The 18,331-nt window shown below is 48.8% G+C and overlaps 1 protein-coding gene across 1 annotated transcript in view; it reads right to left on the bottom strand.

Annotated features, from left to right (window-relative positions):
* Positions 1 to 386: 386 nt before the first annotated feature.
* The window catches only part of LOC141178799 (microtubule-associated serine/threonine-protein kinase 3-like), a 41,832-nt gene continuing 23,887 nt past the window's right edge, over positions 387 to 18,331 (bottom strand). Inside the window, exons 11-12 of the mRNA XM_073660637.1 lie at positions 701 to 894; positions 387 to 434 (exon numbers count right to left, since the gene is read on the bottom strand). Of these exons, the coding sequence (XP_073516738.1) occupies positions 387 to 434; positions 701 to 894 (242 nt within the window). The remainder of the gene's footprint in view (positions 435 to 700; positions 895 to 18,331) is intronic.

Genomic DNA, 18,331 nt, shown 5'->3' with positions numbered 1-18,331 from the left:
GAACGCATGAAGAAAACCATGGGCAAAGATAAAAGGTGTGTGAGTGCTAGCTAACAAGAGAACTGCCCTGGAAATTAATAACAGATTAGCAGGGAAAGTATATGAGATAATAACGTGAAAATGTTATAGGAGAATATATATCATATGAAAAAATTATATATCTATGATATATGTTAGATAGTGTGACACCTATCATATAATATGACCCATACAGTGCAATTGTGCTAGTGAATATGTAGTGAAAAATATGATGAGATGAAAAATATATTTATATAACAAAAAGGCATGGGGCACATAAATGCATGACATTATACATATATTACTAGAAGATATTTAAATTCTTTAAAATATAAAAAGAGGTTCAAATGCACTGGTGATGATGACGCTCAAGAAGATGACCAACTCTGAAAAATAGCAAACGTCAGGCGAAAGAACTAAGAAGAGAAGGAAAGAAGAAAACGTAAGTATAAACGAATAAAAACAATTAATATAAAAGTAAAAGTAAAATGACCATAATACAATGCACTCCACTAGGAACCACCCAACAATATTAAAGAAATGAAACAAAACTATTTGTCTCATTGAGACCATGGGGGGTTAAGGTGTTCAACACAGTGATCCACCTTGCCTCCTTCTGTGCCAGGATTTTTTTCCAGTTACCTCCTCTAGTGCCTGGGTAGACCTTATCAAAACCACTCACCTGGAGACCAGAAGGGTCACTGTTATGAAACTTCTTAAAGTGACGCGGTAATGTCTTGAGCTCATCCACATTGTCAGTTTCTTTTGCTGCCTTGATATCCAAGACGCGTTCTCTAGTTCTTCTTCGGAGTTCTCTTGATGTAAGGCCTACATATATTCTGTTGCAAGGGCATTTTGCACAGTAGATCACCCCAACTGTGGTACATGTGATGGTATGAGTAATCTTATATTGCTTCGTACCATTTGAATTTGTAAAGATTTTCGTAGACTCCATATTGGGGCACGCCACACAAGAGCCACATGGGTGGCAGCCCCAGCTTGGGCCCTTGGATCCAAATAAACCCTTAGCTGCTGCCCCCCCCCCAGGTGGCTGTTACCAGAAGATATTTTAATTTTTTTGAGCGTCTATATGTAATAGCAGGATTGTTTGAGAGAAGAGAAGAGAGAAATAGACTTCATCACAAGAACCGCCGGTTTTCAGTCATACATGTGAGTATGTGAGTGGCTGCTGTAAGCACACCCTAGCAATTTGACCTCTCGCGATGCAGTGCATCAATTGTAGAGCCAGCTGTGAGTCAAAGTGCCAGGGCGTGTGTGGCGCCCCTGAGGGTTCGGTCGCCACAGGGGTACTGCATCTCTTTATTGAGGTGTGGTATCTCTCCTTCGAGGTAAGGATGGTGCAGCTGTCAGGACCCCACCTCTGCATTCAACACTACATCTCTCCCACCTGTAGGGGGGCTTTAAGGCACCAGGGTGCTGCCCCAGCCGGGATAAGTGGAGATGGGGGAACCAAAGTAAGGGGGAACCTAGTAGTGGGTGAGGGTGGAGGATACACTTAGAGGTTACACGTACTAAATTCATATTTAATAGCCAGCCATCTTAAGTTCAAGGTCTTTGATTGTGATCTTCATCGCTGAACGTGGCTTTCTGTGTGAACCTGCAGTTGATGGGGACACGGTCCTCGAACTCTGGCCTTGTGTCGAGGAACGGGCAAGAGTTAACGGCTGTCTCTACCCGGTCAAGGTCCTTACTTAAGAAGGCCTGGAGGGGAGTGGAGGAGTAAAGCTCCGCAGGCAAAAGGATCCCAGGGGGATGCAGACTGAGCGGTATACGCCACCTGTCCTCACTATTCTGGCCTAGTCTGAGGGATTCCTGCTACAAAAGGGGTACCGGCCCCCGATATCTGACTCTGTCACTACAAGTCTTAGTCAGAGAAGCCCAGACGCTCAGTGGATCCCACCGGGTAATGGAGCGGAGTCGCCACCCATACCCTTGTTCTGTGCATAGTCCAGAGGGAGACCCGGCCTTAGTACACGCACCACAAACGGACAGGAGAGGACCTAGTGGGAAAGTCTAGGAAAACTCTGGTGCGGGGTCCTGACCAAAGCACCTGAACTACCTGGAGGTTGTCGGACCCCCGGTCCTGGTGGCCGCAGCGCGCCGTGAGGAGCAGGGAGAAGCCTTGCAGCTGTGCATTCTACCGTGAGTAAAGCTTGGAAGACTACCCCTATGGCCTCCGGTTTCTTATTGCAACGCGGCACCGCACTACACCCCACAACATCTTCCACAACAGCTCCCATCCTCTTGTCCTCTCTGCCCTGAGGCCCTGCTCCGCCTGTGGGGAGTAGTACCATCTTCTGCTGCCGCTACATCCCGCTTCAGAGGATTGAACGCAGAGCTGGTGAAGAATCACCAGGCACCACAGGTGGTGTAGTCAATACAACCACTCGATTAACACCAACCCTGAAAGCCCATTAAATCTTTTAATGTGACGGCCCTGGGCACGGAACGGGTCCTGGCCACGGCTACATCCCCCAACATCTGACCCGGCTCCGAGTACCCCCCCATCTTCCCAGGGAGGACTGTGAGCGTCACACGTGCCTGCAGGAGCCACTCGCAGTGCTATGAGCTGCAATTGTAGACGCTTTGTACACACCTGTATGACTGAAGGCCGGTAAAGGTTCTTGGAATGATTTAAATTCCATTTTTTTCCCATGAGCTGCACTTTCAGTACAGCAGTTGGGCACCTTTCTATACTATTAACCTGCACTGCAGGTCAATAATGTGGCGCCCCTGCGGGCTCAGTCGCCACAGAGTTATTGCACCCCACTTAAGGGTGTGATATCTCCTCTTCCAGGTAAGGATGGAGTACCACACAGGACCCCAAACACACACTCAACACTACACCACTCCAGTTCTGAAGGGGGCCTATATGCACCATAGTGCCGCCCCGGGCCGGATTGGAGGAGTTGGGGGGAACCAAAGTTAGGGGGAACCATGTAGTGAGTGAGGGTGGAGGAAGCGTTTATTTTGAGCACTTAGCTGGATCATATATATATGGAGGCCATCTTGGTATCATTGTCTTTGGTTGTGGGTCGTTGGTCGGTAGACAGCACAACGCTGCAGCCAGCTGAGGGTCCACGGTCCTCGGTCTCAGGCCTCGAGACGAGGAGCGGGGCAGAGTTGCTGTAGGCTCTGTCTCGGTCAGGGTCCTGAGAGTAGGAGGCCCAGGAGGGGAGCAGAGGAGTCAAGCTCCACAGGCGAAAAGATCCCAGGGGATATGGACAGAGCGGAGCCACCACCTGTATACCTTATTCTGGCCTAGCTAGAGGGACCCGGCCGGAAGAGGGGTAACCGGTCCCCGATCTGACTTTGTACTTCACGTCTCTGTCGGAAGAATCCGGAGGCTTATGTGGATCCCAGGGGGATACGGACGGAGCGGAGTCGCCACCTGTATGCCCTACTCTGAGTTTACCCAGAGGGACCCGGCCTTACGCCTCAGCCTCACCACAAGTCACCAAAAAGGGCGCCCAGTCGGTCCGGGAACTACACGCTGCCCATAGGGACATCGCAGCACCCGTACGGGACTCAGTGGGGAACACACGGCGGGAGAAGTTGAGCAACAGAGGAACACACTAGAGCGGGGTCCTGGCAGGTGCTCCTGAACTACCTGGAAAGTGCTGAGCCCCACCCTGACGGCCGCAGCTCGCCGTGTGACAGCAGAGAGAAGCTCTGAGCTGATAAAAAGTGAATAAAGACTCGGATGACTTCAACCGCTATCTCTGCCTGTTCTTTCTACCGCGGCACAGCACCAACCATCACTCTACATCACATCTACACTGCCCTGAGGCCTACTCTATCCGTGGAGAGTAGCACCAACTAAGCTGCCCGGAACACCGGCCTCAGAGGACTGTCGCAGCGCCAGTAGTCATTACCGGGTACCACGGGTGGCGTCACGAACATTTACAAACCTACCCTACTTCCCCTTTTTAGTTTACATTTTTATCCCCCCTTTTATTTTTGGACTGACCACCCTGGGTCACGAAATGGGCCAGCCATTGTGACATCCCCCAAATCCATCAAGGCCCGGTTGGCAAGTACCCCGCTGCCCAGTGGGCGCGTCAATAGTGTTTGAGGACATGGACATAATAGGTTCTCTTTACATGACACTGTCATTCTGTGGTTGGGCTTCACAGGCAATAGTGATTTTTCCTATATGTAGCAATGCAAAAGTACTTTTGAATATAGACAAGTGATCTAACGTTCAGTTTCAAGTTGCCTAAGGGGACTAACAAAGTAAAAGAAATGTTAAAAATCCACAGCCATTTTCTCACGTTAAGAGAAGTAGAAGTAGACGTTCTGAGAAAAGTAGATGACAATCTGGTCAGAACTGACTCGCATTATGTTTTTCAGGGTTTGTCTGCAGGAACTTCTCTCATGCTTTGATCAATGGAACATGTGTCAGGACCAAGAAGCTCTTGGAGAAAGACAAAACAGAGATCCAGTGACTTTCTAGTAAGTGTTTCTCAAGTACATTCGCATATCACTCACACATTCTTATCAATTTCACTCGGGGTTATTTAGTTTGGAAAAACGAAGGCTTAGGGGTGATCTTATTACTATGTACAAGTATATGAGGGGACAGTACAAAGACCTTTCTACTGATCTTTTTACTCTGAGGCCTGAGACGGGGACAAGGGGGCATCTTCTACGTCTGGAGGAAAGAAGGTTTAATGATAATCACAGACGGGGATTCTTTACTGTAAGAGCAGTGAGACTATGGAGCTCTCTGCCGCATGATGTTGTAATGAGGGATTCACTACTAACATTTAAGAAGGGCATGGATGCCTTTCTTGATAAGTATAATATTACAGATTATATACAGTGCTGTGCAAATTAATTGGGACAAAGCATTTTTTAAGTAAAATCATAAGTTGGTTACCAGTCAGTGATTCAAACCAGTTTTAACTTTTTTGAACAGGTGTGAGTGTACAACCGTGAGTAACAAAATGTGGTTTGACTGGTTTTAGTCAGAAAATAACAGCTAGCTGCCCCCTCAGCTTCAGTTGAGAGCTTGTTTCTGTGAGGAGTGGTTTAGTGTACTTTTTCTCCATGCCACAATTCCAAGTGTGTGAAGAAATTCCTGGAAGAAAATAAAGTAAAAGTGCTGGACTGGCCTGGCAATTCACCAGACTTAAATCCTATAGAAAATTTGTGGAGCATTGTGAAGAGACGTCTTGGCAAAATGGACTGTACAACCAAAGAACGCATGATAAACAGTGCCATACAAGTGTGGTTCCATGATGAAGAATGGAAGAATTTATGCAAAAACTTGGTAGAATCAATGCCAAAACGCATTGAAAATCTCATATCTGCTAAAGGAGGACATATTTCTTACTAAAATTAGTATGTAACAGTGCATTATAACATTTTATTTTTACATATTCAAAAATATGTTTTTTTTTGGCTTTGTCCCAATTAATTTGCACAGTACTGTATACTAGATTCCTTGATAGGGCGTTGATCCAGGGAACTAGTCTGATTGTCGTATGGAGTCGGGAAGGAATTTTTTTCCCCAATGTGGAGCTTAGTGTTTGCCACATGTTTTTTTTTGCCTTCCTCTGGATCAGCATGTTAGGCTATGGGTTGAACTAGATGGACTTATTTTTTAAGGTTGAAGGATGATTGTTACTATGTATATGTGTAAACAGATGTTAAGAAAAATTATTTTTTGCCTCATTTCTTTTAGGTATTGAAAATTCAAGTACAGCACATACCATCGTGTGTTTCCTCTTCAAAGTACCAGCCAAACTGTAAGTTACTCACAAAACACACAGACTGACACAGCAGTCATTTTCAGTTTTTATAATTACTTGTAAACTTTATGCCAATTTCCCCTTCAAGTAAGGGGGCATTTACTTTTTTCCCTGTATGATGTTACCCAATAATGTGCAGGCGGTGTCAGGCAGAGGATAAAGCGCACAATCGCAGAGGATATGAGAGCTGGCTTTCTCTGTATATAATACTCATGTCTAACTAGTTAAAAAAAAAAATCTGCCTTCTAACTTTCAGGCACCTGGGCTAAATGCTGAGCGCTGTTTGTTACAAGTGCTGATGGCACACTACAGCTCTAGTCTCACAGCAGCAGGACACTACTGAGATGAGAGCTGCAGTGTCCGATCAGAAGGTGTCGCATACAGCGCTCAGCATCTACCTCAGGTACCAGGGCATTATTCCACACAGCCTGAGATAGATGCAGAGCAGTATATGGAATCACACACCTCTGCTCTCCTCCGCCTGCACAGTAATCACTGCTAGTGACAGTTTTGTCACCTGGTTAAAGCCCCACTCCAGGGTTTGTTTTCTTTTATTTCAGCGCTGGAGTGGTGCAACTAAACTAGTGGTTCCTTAACCCTATTATTATACTTACTAGCCACTGTCTTCAGCTCTTCCCAGCGCCGCTTCAGTCCCACAGCCATGTTTTGACTGCAACTTTGGACTGACCTGAAGTAATGGTCAGAAGCTGTCAGTGTAAGTGTGGGAGCCTGTTGCTGGCCTTGTTCTGGATCTCATGGGCTTAAATTGAGTTATGACTTCCTGATAGGCCAGCAAACACTGGAGCAAGCCAGCAGGTCACAAACTGCTGGAGAACGTCAGGAGCCTCACGGAATACAGATGAAGATGCCGGTTGGTAAGGATGAGACTAGGGGCAGGGAACTTAGATTAGTGGCTCTACTCCAGTGCCGTAATACAAAAAAACTGCAGTATTGCTTTAAACATGAGTCTTATATTACTCAGAAAAGGTGAGGTCTTCCCTTAATCTGTTGGTTTTTCTTTTTTTTTTCCTTCATGCCTCCAGTTTGGTTGGTCAACCTCATACAGGGGAAATGGGTGACACTTCCAGAGACAAATCTTTACTAACATCCCTTGGCTAAAGTTCAAATTAACCTATTAAATGTAGCAAGTAACATACCCCAAAACTATCTGGTATGCTGGAGTTTAGGCTTAGGGAGAGGATACTTTGCTTCTACAGTTTATGGTTCTGACAGCTTTTGAAAAATATATATTTATTTATTGTTATGCATTTGACACTTTATTGATATAATGACTGATGTTTCTATTGTAATGGAAGTGTTATATTGTTAATATTTTCTACTGTATTCTGTGTTTGTTGCACTATTGATATGAAAACCTTGTGAAAATTGGCAAGAGACTTGATTACATATTAAAGTTGGTCTGTTCAATACTATGGGTAAAGTATTTTTTTTAACTGAAGGTAAATTTTAGATTAATGGATGTTTTTTAGGTTAGTTTCACTCGGCAGCTATTTTTTTCAATAATAATGTTTCAGGTATATGGTGACCTCCGACCCGTCACGTGGGGGGGCCACGCGGGGCCCTGGCTATCCTTAATACACCCCTGATACCCAGGTCAGACTACATTCTGTTCTTCTGCACTGGAATTATTTTAGAAGGATGGGTGCGGTAATCATCACCATACTCCCACATGTCATTTACTTTATATAGAAGAATTACTAATCACGATAAAGGATTCTTCATAGAATGTGTGGTATCTGTGTTGTCAGTTACCCGATTTGTTCTACTAGTGATGGTATTGAAAAACTGCCTTAACCTCCCTTTGGCCTGGCAAGTTCACCATAGGCTGGGCCTTCTTGCTCTGCTCCTGCCGGGGATGCTTCGTCCGGGGATTCTTCTTGAGCTGACTCTTCTGCAGCACTAGGCTCTTCTGCAGCACTTACAGGTTCATCTGGCTGTGGAGGGTCTTCTGGCTGTCGAAAGAAGTGGAGTACTGGGATTATGACTGCTCCTCCTATTTGAGGCCAATCTGCCGGGAAATCTCCTAAATCAGTATGTATTACTGCTTCTTCAGGTTCCTCCGGGGTGATGAGAGGCACTTCTTCTTGGGGCTTTAGCAGTTCTGGACACAACTTCAGGTGGTCTCTAGATACCGTTGCAGTTGTTCTTCCTTCATCTTTGCTAATCAAACACGTCTTCCTGTTATCAAACCTATAAATTCAACACAGGGTAGGGTTCTGTCTCCCACTGGTCATCAAGTTTGTGGTTTCTCCTTTTCCTTTTCAATACCACTTATCCTGGTGTGAAGGGTTCTGCTGGCGCACTCTTATTATAGTGGTCTTCCTGCTTGTCCTTCACCCTAGCGAGACTGTCTTCGACACAGGCTTGTACTCTTCTGTACTGCTCCTGTCTGGACGTGTCCCAGTCCTCAGTGGACATATCTGCTTCTGGTTCTGCAACACCAAGCTCCAGGTCCATGGGCAACTTTCCTGGTCTTGCTCGCATGAGATATGCTGGAGTGCAATTGGTGGAACTCATAGGTATGTGATTGTACAGATCTACCAGGTCAGGTAGTAGGTCTGGCCACTGATTTCTCTCCTCAAGTGGTAAGGTCTTCAGCAGGTCGATGACAATGTTGTTCATCTTTTCACAGAGACCATTGGTTTGGGGGTGGTACGGTATAGTTCTTATCTTCCTACACACATACAAATGGCAGAACTCTTTGAACAACTCGGCCTCGAAGGCTGGGCCTTGGTCTGTCAGCACCTGCTCAGGGTATCCATGGGGTCTGCAGAAATATGCTTGGAACGTTTTTGCTGCTGTTTCTGCCGTCAGGTCTTTGACAGGGGCGACCACCAGTAACCTGGAGTAGTGATCTACCATGGTCAAGGCATAGGAGTACCCTGACCTGCTGGGTGACAGCTTGACATGGTCCAGCGCCACGATCTCCAGGGGTCAAGCCATCTTGATGGGTTGCAGGGGCGCCTTCTGGCTGCTGTAGTCTTTTCTTCTGAGGCTACAGGATCCACAGTCTCTGCACCACTTCTCAATGGAGCTACGCATTCCCACCCAGTAGAATCGACACTTTAGCAGGGTTTCTAGCTTTTTCCAGCCAAAGTGCCCCGCCTGATCGTGGTAGGCCTCCAACACCATCTGGATGTCCATCTTGGGGACCACTATCTGCCATACCATCTCGTGGGTCTTGGGATTGATGTACCTCCGGCACAGCTTCTCTCGATAGATGAACAGCCGGCTTCTCTCATTCCACAGCTATTTTGCTTGGAAAGACGCATCTTTCTCCAGGGAGGAACCTTCTTGGGTTATCAGCTCCTTGATATGGCTGACAACCGGGTCGCTGTCCTTGGTCTCCTTCCAGCTGTGGTGAGGCAAAGGGTTTAACGTCTTACCACGCTGCCTCCTGGAGGCTCGTTACTCGTGGATCATCCCATTCCGGTGAAAGGCAGGTAGCTCAATCTCCTCCAGGTCATCCACTTCTTCTTCTGTGCCTGACTGGTGAGGCATCCTGGACAGGGCATCGGCGTTGGCGTTCTTGCGGCCCGCCCGGTATTTAATTGTGAATTGGTAATTGGACAGCCGAGCCATCCATCGCTGTTCCATGGCTCCTTGCTTGGTTGTTTCAAGATGAGTCAGGGGGTTATTGTCAGTGTAGGCAGTGAACTTGCTGGAGGCTAAGTAGTGCTTGAACCTTTCAGTGATGGCCCAGACCAAGGCCAGGAACTCTAACTTGAAGCTGTTATAGTTCTCTGGGTTCCTCTCAGTCGGGCGGAGCTTCCTGCTTGCATAGGCTGTCACTTTCTCTAGGCCATTCTGCTTCTGACTTAGGACAGCTCCTAATCCTTCATTGCTGGCATCAGTATACAGCAAGAATGGTTGGCTGTAGTCAGGGCAGGCTAGGATCTCGTCGCCTGTCAGTATCTCCTTCATCTCTTGAAATGATTCGGCTTGCTCCTCACCCCAGTGGAATGGGGGATTTCTGCCTTTGGGGGGACTGTCCTACCAGGAGGTCTTGCAGAGGCGCTGCTTTCTTGGTGTAATCTTTTACAAACCTCCGGTAGTATCCTACTAGTCCCAGGAACTGACGTACCTCCTTGAGGTTCTTCGGCTCCGGCCATTTCTGGATGGCAGTGACCTTCTCCGGGTCTGGTGCCACTCCCTCTGGACTGACAATGTGCCCCAGGTACTGTACCTTTCTCTTGAGCAGGTGGCACTTTGAGGGCTTCAGCTTCATCCCATACTGGGACTGGGACTCAAATACCTCCGCCAGGTGCTTCAAGTGGTCCTCATACGTCTTGTAGTACACAATCACGTCGTCCAGGTATAGTAACACAGTCTCGAAGTTGTGGTGTCTCAGGCAGCACTCCATCAATCTCTGAAACGTTCCAGGGGCATTGCAGAGTCCAAACGGCATACTGTTGAACTCGCAGAGTTCCATCGGGGTGGTGAAGGCCGTCTTCTCCCGATCCTCCTCAGCCACAGCTACTTGCCAGTACCCACTAGTGAGGTCAAGGGTGGAAAAGTAATTTGATTTGCAGACTTTAAGGCAGCCAGGGATTCCTCTATTCGTGATAAAGGGTATGCATCTTTATGTGTAATGCGATTTACTTTTCTGTAATCTACACACATCCTCATGCTTCCATCCTTCTTCCTGACTAACACTAGGGGAGCTGCCCAGGGACTACAACTATCCCTTACTACCCTGCCTTTTTCATGTCGTGCAACATCTCCTTGGCTTTCTGGTAGTGTGCTGGTGGTATAGGCCTGTACCGTTCTTTGATGGGGGGATGGTTGCCTGTGGGGATGTGATGTTGTACCCCCTAAATCCTCCCAAAGTCAAGTGGGTGCTTGCTGAATACCTGCGCGTATTACTGAACCACCCGGTGTACCCCCTGTTTCTGGTGAGCTGGAGTGGTGTCTGTCCCAACATGGATCTGTTGACACCAGTCCTCCACCTGGGTTGCCGGGTCATTATCCTCCACTTGGTCTGGGGAGGTTAAGGACTCCACCGTGTGGATGGAGTTGTTATTTACAGCATGTAACTTGGCAACAGTGGTATATCGTGGTAATCTGACCTCGTCTTCCCCATAGTTGAGAAGACGGACGGGCACCCTCCCATTGCGTACATCCACTACCCCTCTGGCAGTTAAGAGTGTAGGTCTGTGCTCTGAGCTAAGGGGTTCTACTACCGCCTGGTAACTCTGTCCTTTAAGACCTATTGCTGCTCTACACCATATAAGCATTTCACTCATTGGGGGAATCACAATGGGCATCGGGTCTGCTACCCGCACATTACCAATCTCACCACCGGATAACTTTACTTGCTGCTGGTACATCAGGGCTCGAATCTCCTTCTGGAGGGCTCTCCTCTGCCCCGGTCTGGCGATGTCAGCGAGCTGTTGGAGTAAAAACACCACTTCCTCCAAACAGTTATCAACAATATTAGTACCTGGTACCATATACAGTCCATTCTCATCAGAGAGAGTCTCTACTACAATGAACCCCTGGTCCTTCAGCTCCACTCTCCCCACCTTTACCGCCACATCCTTAACCCCGACTAGGTTAAGAGGGAGGTTGTTAGAGGCATAAACGGAGAAATCTGTATCTGGGGGTTGGAGATTGTCCATGGACCAGAATCTCTTGTAAAGGGCATCAGGCATTATGGTTACCTGAGATCCAGTGTCCAGCAGGGCAGGTATCTCAATGCCGTCCAGGATTATGGACAGGAAAGGTCTTCCTCCCACGAACCTGCTGTGCCAGTCTGAGGGGCCTGCTGAGTCTATTCCCGGGTGTTGGCCCTCGGACCGAGGGTTTGCTCTTTTAAAGGGCAATTGCGCACTGTGTGGCCTGCCTTCTGGCAGCGGTGGCTGACAAACTCTCGTTGAGGGTGGCGCTGGTTGTTGGTCCTTCCACGAGGTGGCGTTGTCCTCCTCCCGGGCGGCGTTGTCCTCCTCCGGGGCGGCGGCATCCTCCTCCTTCCTCTCATCCAGAGGACATCCTCAGGGCAGTCGGCTAGCAGGATCCTTCCCTCCGTCTCTGGCTCCGTCCGTAGCTGCAGGGCACTCATCAGAGTGACCAGGTTTTTAGTCAGCTGGCGCACTTCTGAGCCCAGACTGTCCAGCTCACAAGGGGGCGCTGCCTGCACTTTGGCTTCATTAGCCAGTGGGGAAAAGGTGGGTGCTGCGGGCGTTGGAGTGGCCCTACCCTGGTAATGTTGTATAGCAGTATCTGCTGTTTCCAGGGGTTGCAGTTCCTTTATAGCCATGTCCTTAAAGGTAGCATCTGGATGATCCAAGGACCACCAACGCACAGTCCTGCTCTCCTCTTGGGACCTCAGCCCCCGGACAAATTGTTCTTTTAGCATTTTACTTTCATCAGTTATGCTGGTTGGACTGACCTGTTTCAGAGCCCGCAGGGCCCCTTGCAAACGGCAGGCATAGTCCCGAACACTGTCCACCGGTTTCTGTGAGCAGTGGTAGAACCTCATCTGGAGGTCTGCCTCAAAGAAGTTTGTAACTTTTTGAAGATTACGGACACTGACTCCTGGTCTGCGGCCGACCAAGTCTCTACTTCTCTCTCCGCAGCACCAGTCAATTGTCCCACATCAAGTGCAGCTCTTTGTTTGCCCATCATAGAATACATGTCCAGTATGCTGCATATTTTTCGCTTGAATCCAGACAGGGTGTCTGGCTTGCCGCTGTACTGGGGGAGCCACTTTGCTCCAGGCATGTACTGTAAAGTCAATGGTACGATAGGCGCTACAGGCCCTGTTGATGGGGCGGTTGCTCCATCCCGCGCGGCATCATCCCCGGTGGGATCATCGGGGTTCTCGACCCGAACCCCGGTATCGGGCTGCTCCTGCGACATCCTGGCACCCCCCTAGCGAACCGTGGCCTACCTTCTTTTTCCGTAGGCCGCAGCTCTGCAGGTGACGGTCTTCGGATAGGACCTTGCGTCGCTTCTCGTCTTACGTCAGAGCGTGCGTTGGGGCTTCCTGCCAGGACCTGGCGCTGCGTCAGTGCGTGGGGCGTGTCAGAGACTTCGCGCGGTTACACAGGTACGCCTCCTAGTTTTCGCGTGGTTACGCCCTTCTTCTCGCACAGTGACGTAACAATGGAGTCAATCTTCGCCACAGTACAATATACAGTTCGTGAATAAAGGCGCACAGTACCCGGTGGCAACGGGCACAACTCCTTCCGTAGCCGCGGGCACGCTATCCTGTTCGTGACGCCAGGAAAGAGATGACGAGCCCAGGGGATGGGGATGTACTTGGCGCCTGGGCCTTGATGCCTGGCCTTGGGGGATGTCGCGGTAGTCGGCTCCCGGGCCCGTACCCTGGGCCTCTCTTTAAAAAAGTGGATAATTATGTGAAAGTTCGTGACGCCACCTGTGGTGTCTGGTGAGGATCACCAGCGCTGCGGCAGTTCGCTGAGGCCGGTGTTAAGGCAGCTTGGGTGGTATAGCTCCCCACAGGTGGAGCTGGGCCTCAGGGCAGTGTAAATGTAGGGATGCAGGACAGAGGGGACCCAGCCGGGTCTGAAGAAGGATTGGCAACCACACACAGTTCACTTCAGTACCTTTTACTGGTGGAAATTCAGGCACATTCCGGAGCACTATAGGGTGAAGGGTGCATATCAGGATTCTCCCCAGTGAGCAGGTATAGGGCCTCCTGTTTCTTGCCTTTGTGTAGTAAGTTTCTGACCTGCCTGGAGCTAGGCCTAACTTTGTCACTGTCCTGCACCTGCTGATCTTCTGATAGGGCCTTCTCTTGGAGTTCACACTCCCTGCTTGCGGGGCCTCCGTGACTCCTGGCTCTGGTACGTATCAGCTCTTGGGTGATCCTGGGACCTGAAGTCTTCCAGGGAATCCGGTTGTCTCTACAGGGGAATATATGGCCCTGTAGACGCGGACCCGGTGTCCGGTATATGTTTCTGGGGTGAGCTTGTACAGCTCCTCTGCCCCCAATGCTACTCACTCCACTAGCCTTCAGCCTACTCGGGGCCCTCACTAGGCTATACACACTAGCAGCTGGCAGGCTGCGCTTCACCTCTCTTATGGCGTTGGTACACCTTAAGCTCACTAACCTGAGCTACTTGAGTCTAGCTTGGCCTACCTCTGCAGACTGACTCCTGCAGGAACTGGCTGCAGACCTGTTTCTGTGTCTGAGCCTACACTAAAACACAACTAGACTGTTCTGCTCTGTGGCTGCAGCAGACTCACAGGCTGTACTTGCAGGAGCTTCCTGCTCTGTTCTGACTGCCTAACTCCACCCTCCGTATATATATATCCCTATCCGGGCTCCGTCTGGTGGTCTGAGGTAGGGTGGAGGTGTGTGTATGCTCTGAGGGCCTCTTGTGGAGAAATCCGTCCAAGCACCCCTCTAGGATCTGTGGCACTATTGCGCAGCAGGGCGCCACACATCCTCTATATATTACAGCGCACAGAACAGATCCTCTATATACTACACCACACAGGAGAGCCGACAGATACTCTATACACTACACCACACGGGACACATCCTCTATATACTACACCACACAGGACACATCCTCTATATACTACACCACACGGGACACATCCTCTATATACTACACCACAAGTGACACATCCTCTATATACTACACCACACAGGAGAGCCGACAGATCCTCTATACACTACACCACACGGCACAGATCCTCTATATACTACACCACATGGGACAGATCCTCTATATACTACACCACACAGGACAGATCCTCTATATACTACACCACACAGGAGAGCCGACAGATCCTCTATACACTACACCACACGGGACAGATCCTCTATATACTACACCACACAGGAGAGCCGACAGATCCTCTATACACTACACCATACGGGACAGATCCTCTGTATACTACACATCATGTGACACATCCTCTATATACTACACCACAAGGGACACATCCTCTATATACTACAGCGCACAGGACAGATCCTCTATATACTACACCACACAGGAGAGCTGACAGATCCTCTATATACTACACCACAAGGGACACATCCTCTATATACTACACATCATGTGACACATCCTCTATATACTACACCACATGGGACACATCCTCTATATACTACACCACACGGGACACATCCTCTATATACTACACCACACGGGACAGATCCTCTATATACTACACCACACGGTACACATCCTCTATATACTACAGCGCACAGGACAGATCCTCTATATACTACACCCCACAGGAGAGCCGACAGATCCTCTGTACACTACACCACACGGGACACATCCTCTATATACTACAGCACACAGGACAGATCCTCTATATACTACACCACACAGGAGAGCTGACAGATCCTCTATATACTACACCACAAGGGACACATCCTCTATATACTACGCATCATGTGACACATCCTCTATATACTACACCACACGGGACACATCCTCTATATACTACACCACACGGGACACATCCTCTATATACTACACCACACGGGACAGATCCTCTATATACACTGTAACATACCTGGTGGCGGGCTTTAATGGTGCTTGATCTTCAGTCCAGTCTGCTAGCCTGGCTTCTATTCATGCTGTCTGTTTGTCTCTGTTCTGACTGCTTAGGGCAGCAGCCCGGTTACTTCCTGTTTTTTGTAGCTGTTGTGGGCACACCCCTAATGCGTCCTCAGCCTATTGCTGTCTGTCACTGGATATTTAAACCAGCTCCACCTTGAAGCTGGTGCCTGAGCAACTCTTATCCTCCGTGGGCTTCTTGCCTGATGTGCCCGGTCCTGTTCTGTTTTTCCTGCCTGTCCGCCTTCCTGAAGGCTGTATTCCCAGGCCTGTCTGAACAAGCTCCTAGCCTGTTCGTCCCGCCTTCTGGGGGCCGCATACCCAGACCTGTTATCTGTGTCTTCTAGCCTGTTTGTCCGCAATTCTGGGGGCCGCATACCCAGACTCGCTCCTGTATCTCGCTGCAGTGTCAGTTCCTGTCTGAACACTCAGTTCCTGTCTGAACACTCTCCAAGCCTGTTACCTGTTTTTCTCTATGTCCGTACCTTCCCTTTTTCTGCAGAGTCTGAACCTGCACCTAACTCCTACTCGTTGTCGCTGTACTTCCGTTTGTGAGTTTAGAGTCCACTCGCTACTTCATTGCAAGTATCTTGTGTATATCTGGTTCTGCCTTTCCCTTCCAGTCTGTTCCGTGTGAACAGAGCCCTGTCCCCTCTTCTCTGCCTTGCTCACCGCTCCGGCGGTTCCTGCCTGCTCTGCCTTGCTCACCGCTCCAGTGGTTCCTGCCTGCTCTGCCTTGCTCACCGCTCCGGCGGGTCCTGCCTGCTCTGCCTTGCTCACCACTCCGGCGGCTCCTGTCTGCTCTGCCTTGCTCACCACTCCGGCGGTTCCTGCCTGCTCTGCCTTGCTCACCACTCGAGCGGTTCCTGCCTGCTCTGCCTTGCTCACCGCTCCGGCGGGTCCTGCCTGCTTTGCCTTGCTCACCACTCCGGCGGCTCCTGTCTGCTCTGCCTTGCTCACCACTCCGGCGGTTCCTGCCTGCTCTGCCTTGCTCACCGCTCCAGCGGTTCCTGCCTACTCTGCCTTGCTCACTGCTCCGGCGGTTCCTGCCTGCTCTGCCTTGCTCACCGCTCCGGCGGTTCCTGCCTGCTCTGCCTTGCTCACCGCTCCGGCGGTTTCTCCCTGCTCTGCTTGCTCACAGCTCCAGCGGTACCTCTCTGCTCCGCCTTTCCCACCACTCCGGCGGTACCTCTCTGCTCTGCTTGTCTACCGCATCTGCGGTTCTGTTCCTGTATCCCAGTCTGTACTGGACTCTATCCAGCCTGTGGTCCAACCTGCTAGTACCTCCCCGTCTGCACGCCAGCCGCACTGGTCAGTACCCTCCTGTCTGCATAACAGCCGTGCCTGCCAGTATCCTCCTGTCTGCACTCCAGCCGTGCATGCCAATACCCACCTGTCTGTGTGCAAGCCTAACCCGCCTGTTCCTGTATTCCCCGGTGTGGGTCAACAGCCGTGTCCGGGATCTGGCCTGGAGTAGCACCTGGTCCCACTGCTCGGTTCCTCCCTGGTGCACGGCGTCGTTAGCCGTCGTGCGAACTTGGTCGGATCGGGTTGATACTTAGTTACGCCCCTCCAGACACTCTCCGGTTCATGGCACAGTGGAATCACTAAATCACGCACATGCCAGTCAGCCCAGGTGTGTGCATAACATACTACACAACACGGGACACATCCTCTATATACTACACCACACGGGACACATCCTCTATATACTACACCACACGGGACACATCCTCTATATACTACAGCGCACTGGACATTTCCTCTATATACTGGAGCTGTGTGATGGCTTATTTTTGCCTTGGCTAGATGATGCTTTTATTAGTACAATTTTGGGTGAAATACATATACACTGCACAGTACCACTTCTCCTGTCCTGAATAGTGGATGTAATTCTCAGTATCTGTATTATTCTGTATATATACACTGCACAGTACCACTTCTCCTGTCCTGTATAGTGAATGTAATTCTCAGTATCTATATTATTCTGTATATTATACTGGGTGTAATTCTCAGTATCTGTATTATTCTGTATATTATACTGGGTGTCATTCTCAGTATCTGTATTATTCTGTATGTATACACTGCACAGTACCACTTCTCTTGTCCTGTATAGTGGATGTAATTCTCAGTATCTGTATTATTCTGTATATAAACACTGCACAGTACCACTTCTCCTGTCCTGAATTGTGGATGTAATTCTCAGTATTTGCATTATTCTGTATATATACACTGCACAGTACCACTTCTCTTGTCCTGTATAGTGGATGTAATTCTCAGTATCTGTATTATTCTGTATATATACACTGCACAGTACCACTTCTCCTGTCCTGAATAGTGGATGTAATTCTCAGTATCTGTATTATTCTGTATATATACACTGCACAGTACCACTTCTCCTGTCCTGTATAGTGGATGTAATTCTCAGTATCTGTATTATTCTGTATATATACACTGCACAGTACCACTTCTCTTGTCCTGTATACTGGGTGTCATTCTCAGTATCTGTATTATTCTGTATATATACACTGCACAGTACCACTTCTCTTGTCCTGTATAGTGGATGTAATTCTCAGTATCTGTATTATTCTGTATATATACACTGCACAGTACCACTTCTCCTGTCCTGAATCGTGGATGTAATTCTCAGTATTTGTATTATTCTGTATATATACACTGCACAGTACCACTTCTCCTGTCCTGTATACTGGGTGTCATTCTCAGTATCTGTATTATTCTGTATATATACACTGCACAGTACCAGTTCTCTTGTCCTGTATACTGGGTGTAATTCTCAGTATCTGTATTATTCTGTATATTATACTGGGTGTCATTCTTAGTATCTGTATTATTCTGTATATATACACTGCACAGTACCACTTCTCCTGTCCTGTATACTGGGTGTAATTCTCAGTATCTGTATTATTCTGTATACTAGATGGTGGCCCGATTCGAACGCATCGG

Source organism: Phyllobates terribilis, unplaced genomic scaffold, assembly GCF_046119375.1.
Source record: "Phyllobates terribilis strain yellow unplaced genomic scaffold, ASM4611937v1 Scaffold_30__1_contigs__length_15301838, whole genome shotgun sequence".
NCBI lineage: Eukaryota > Metazoa > Chordata > Amphibia > Anura > Dendrobatidae > Phyllobates > Phyllobates terribilis.
Note: the sequence above shows the minus strand (reverse complement) of the source record. Positions and strands in the feature narration are given on the sequence as shown.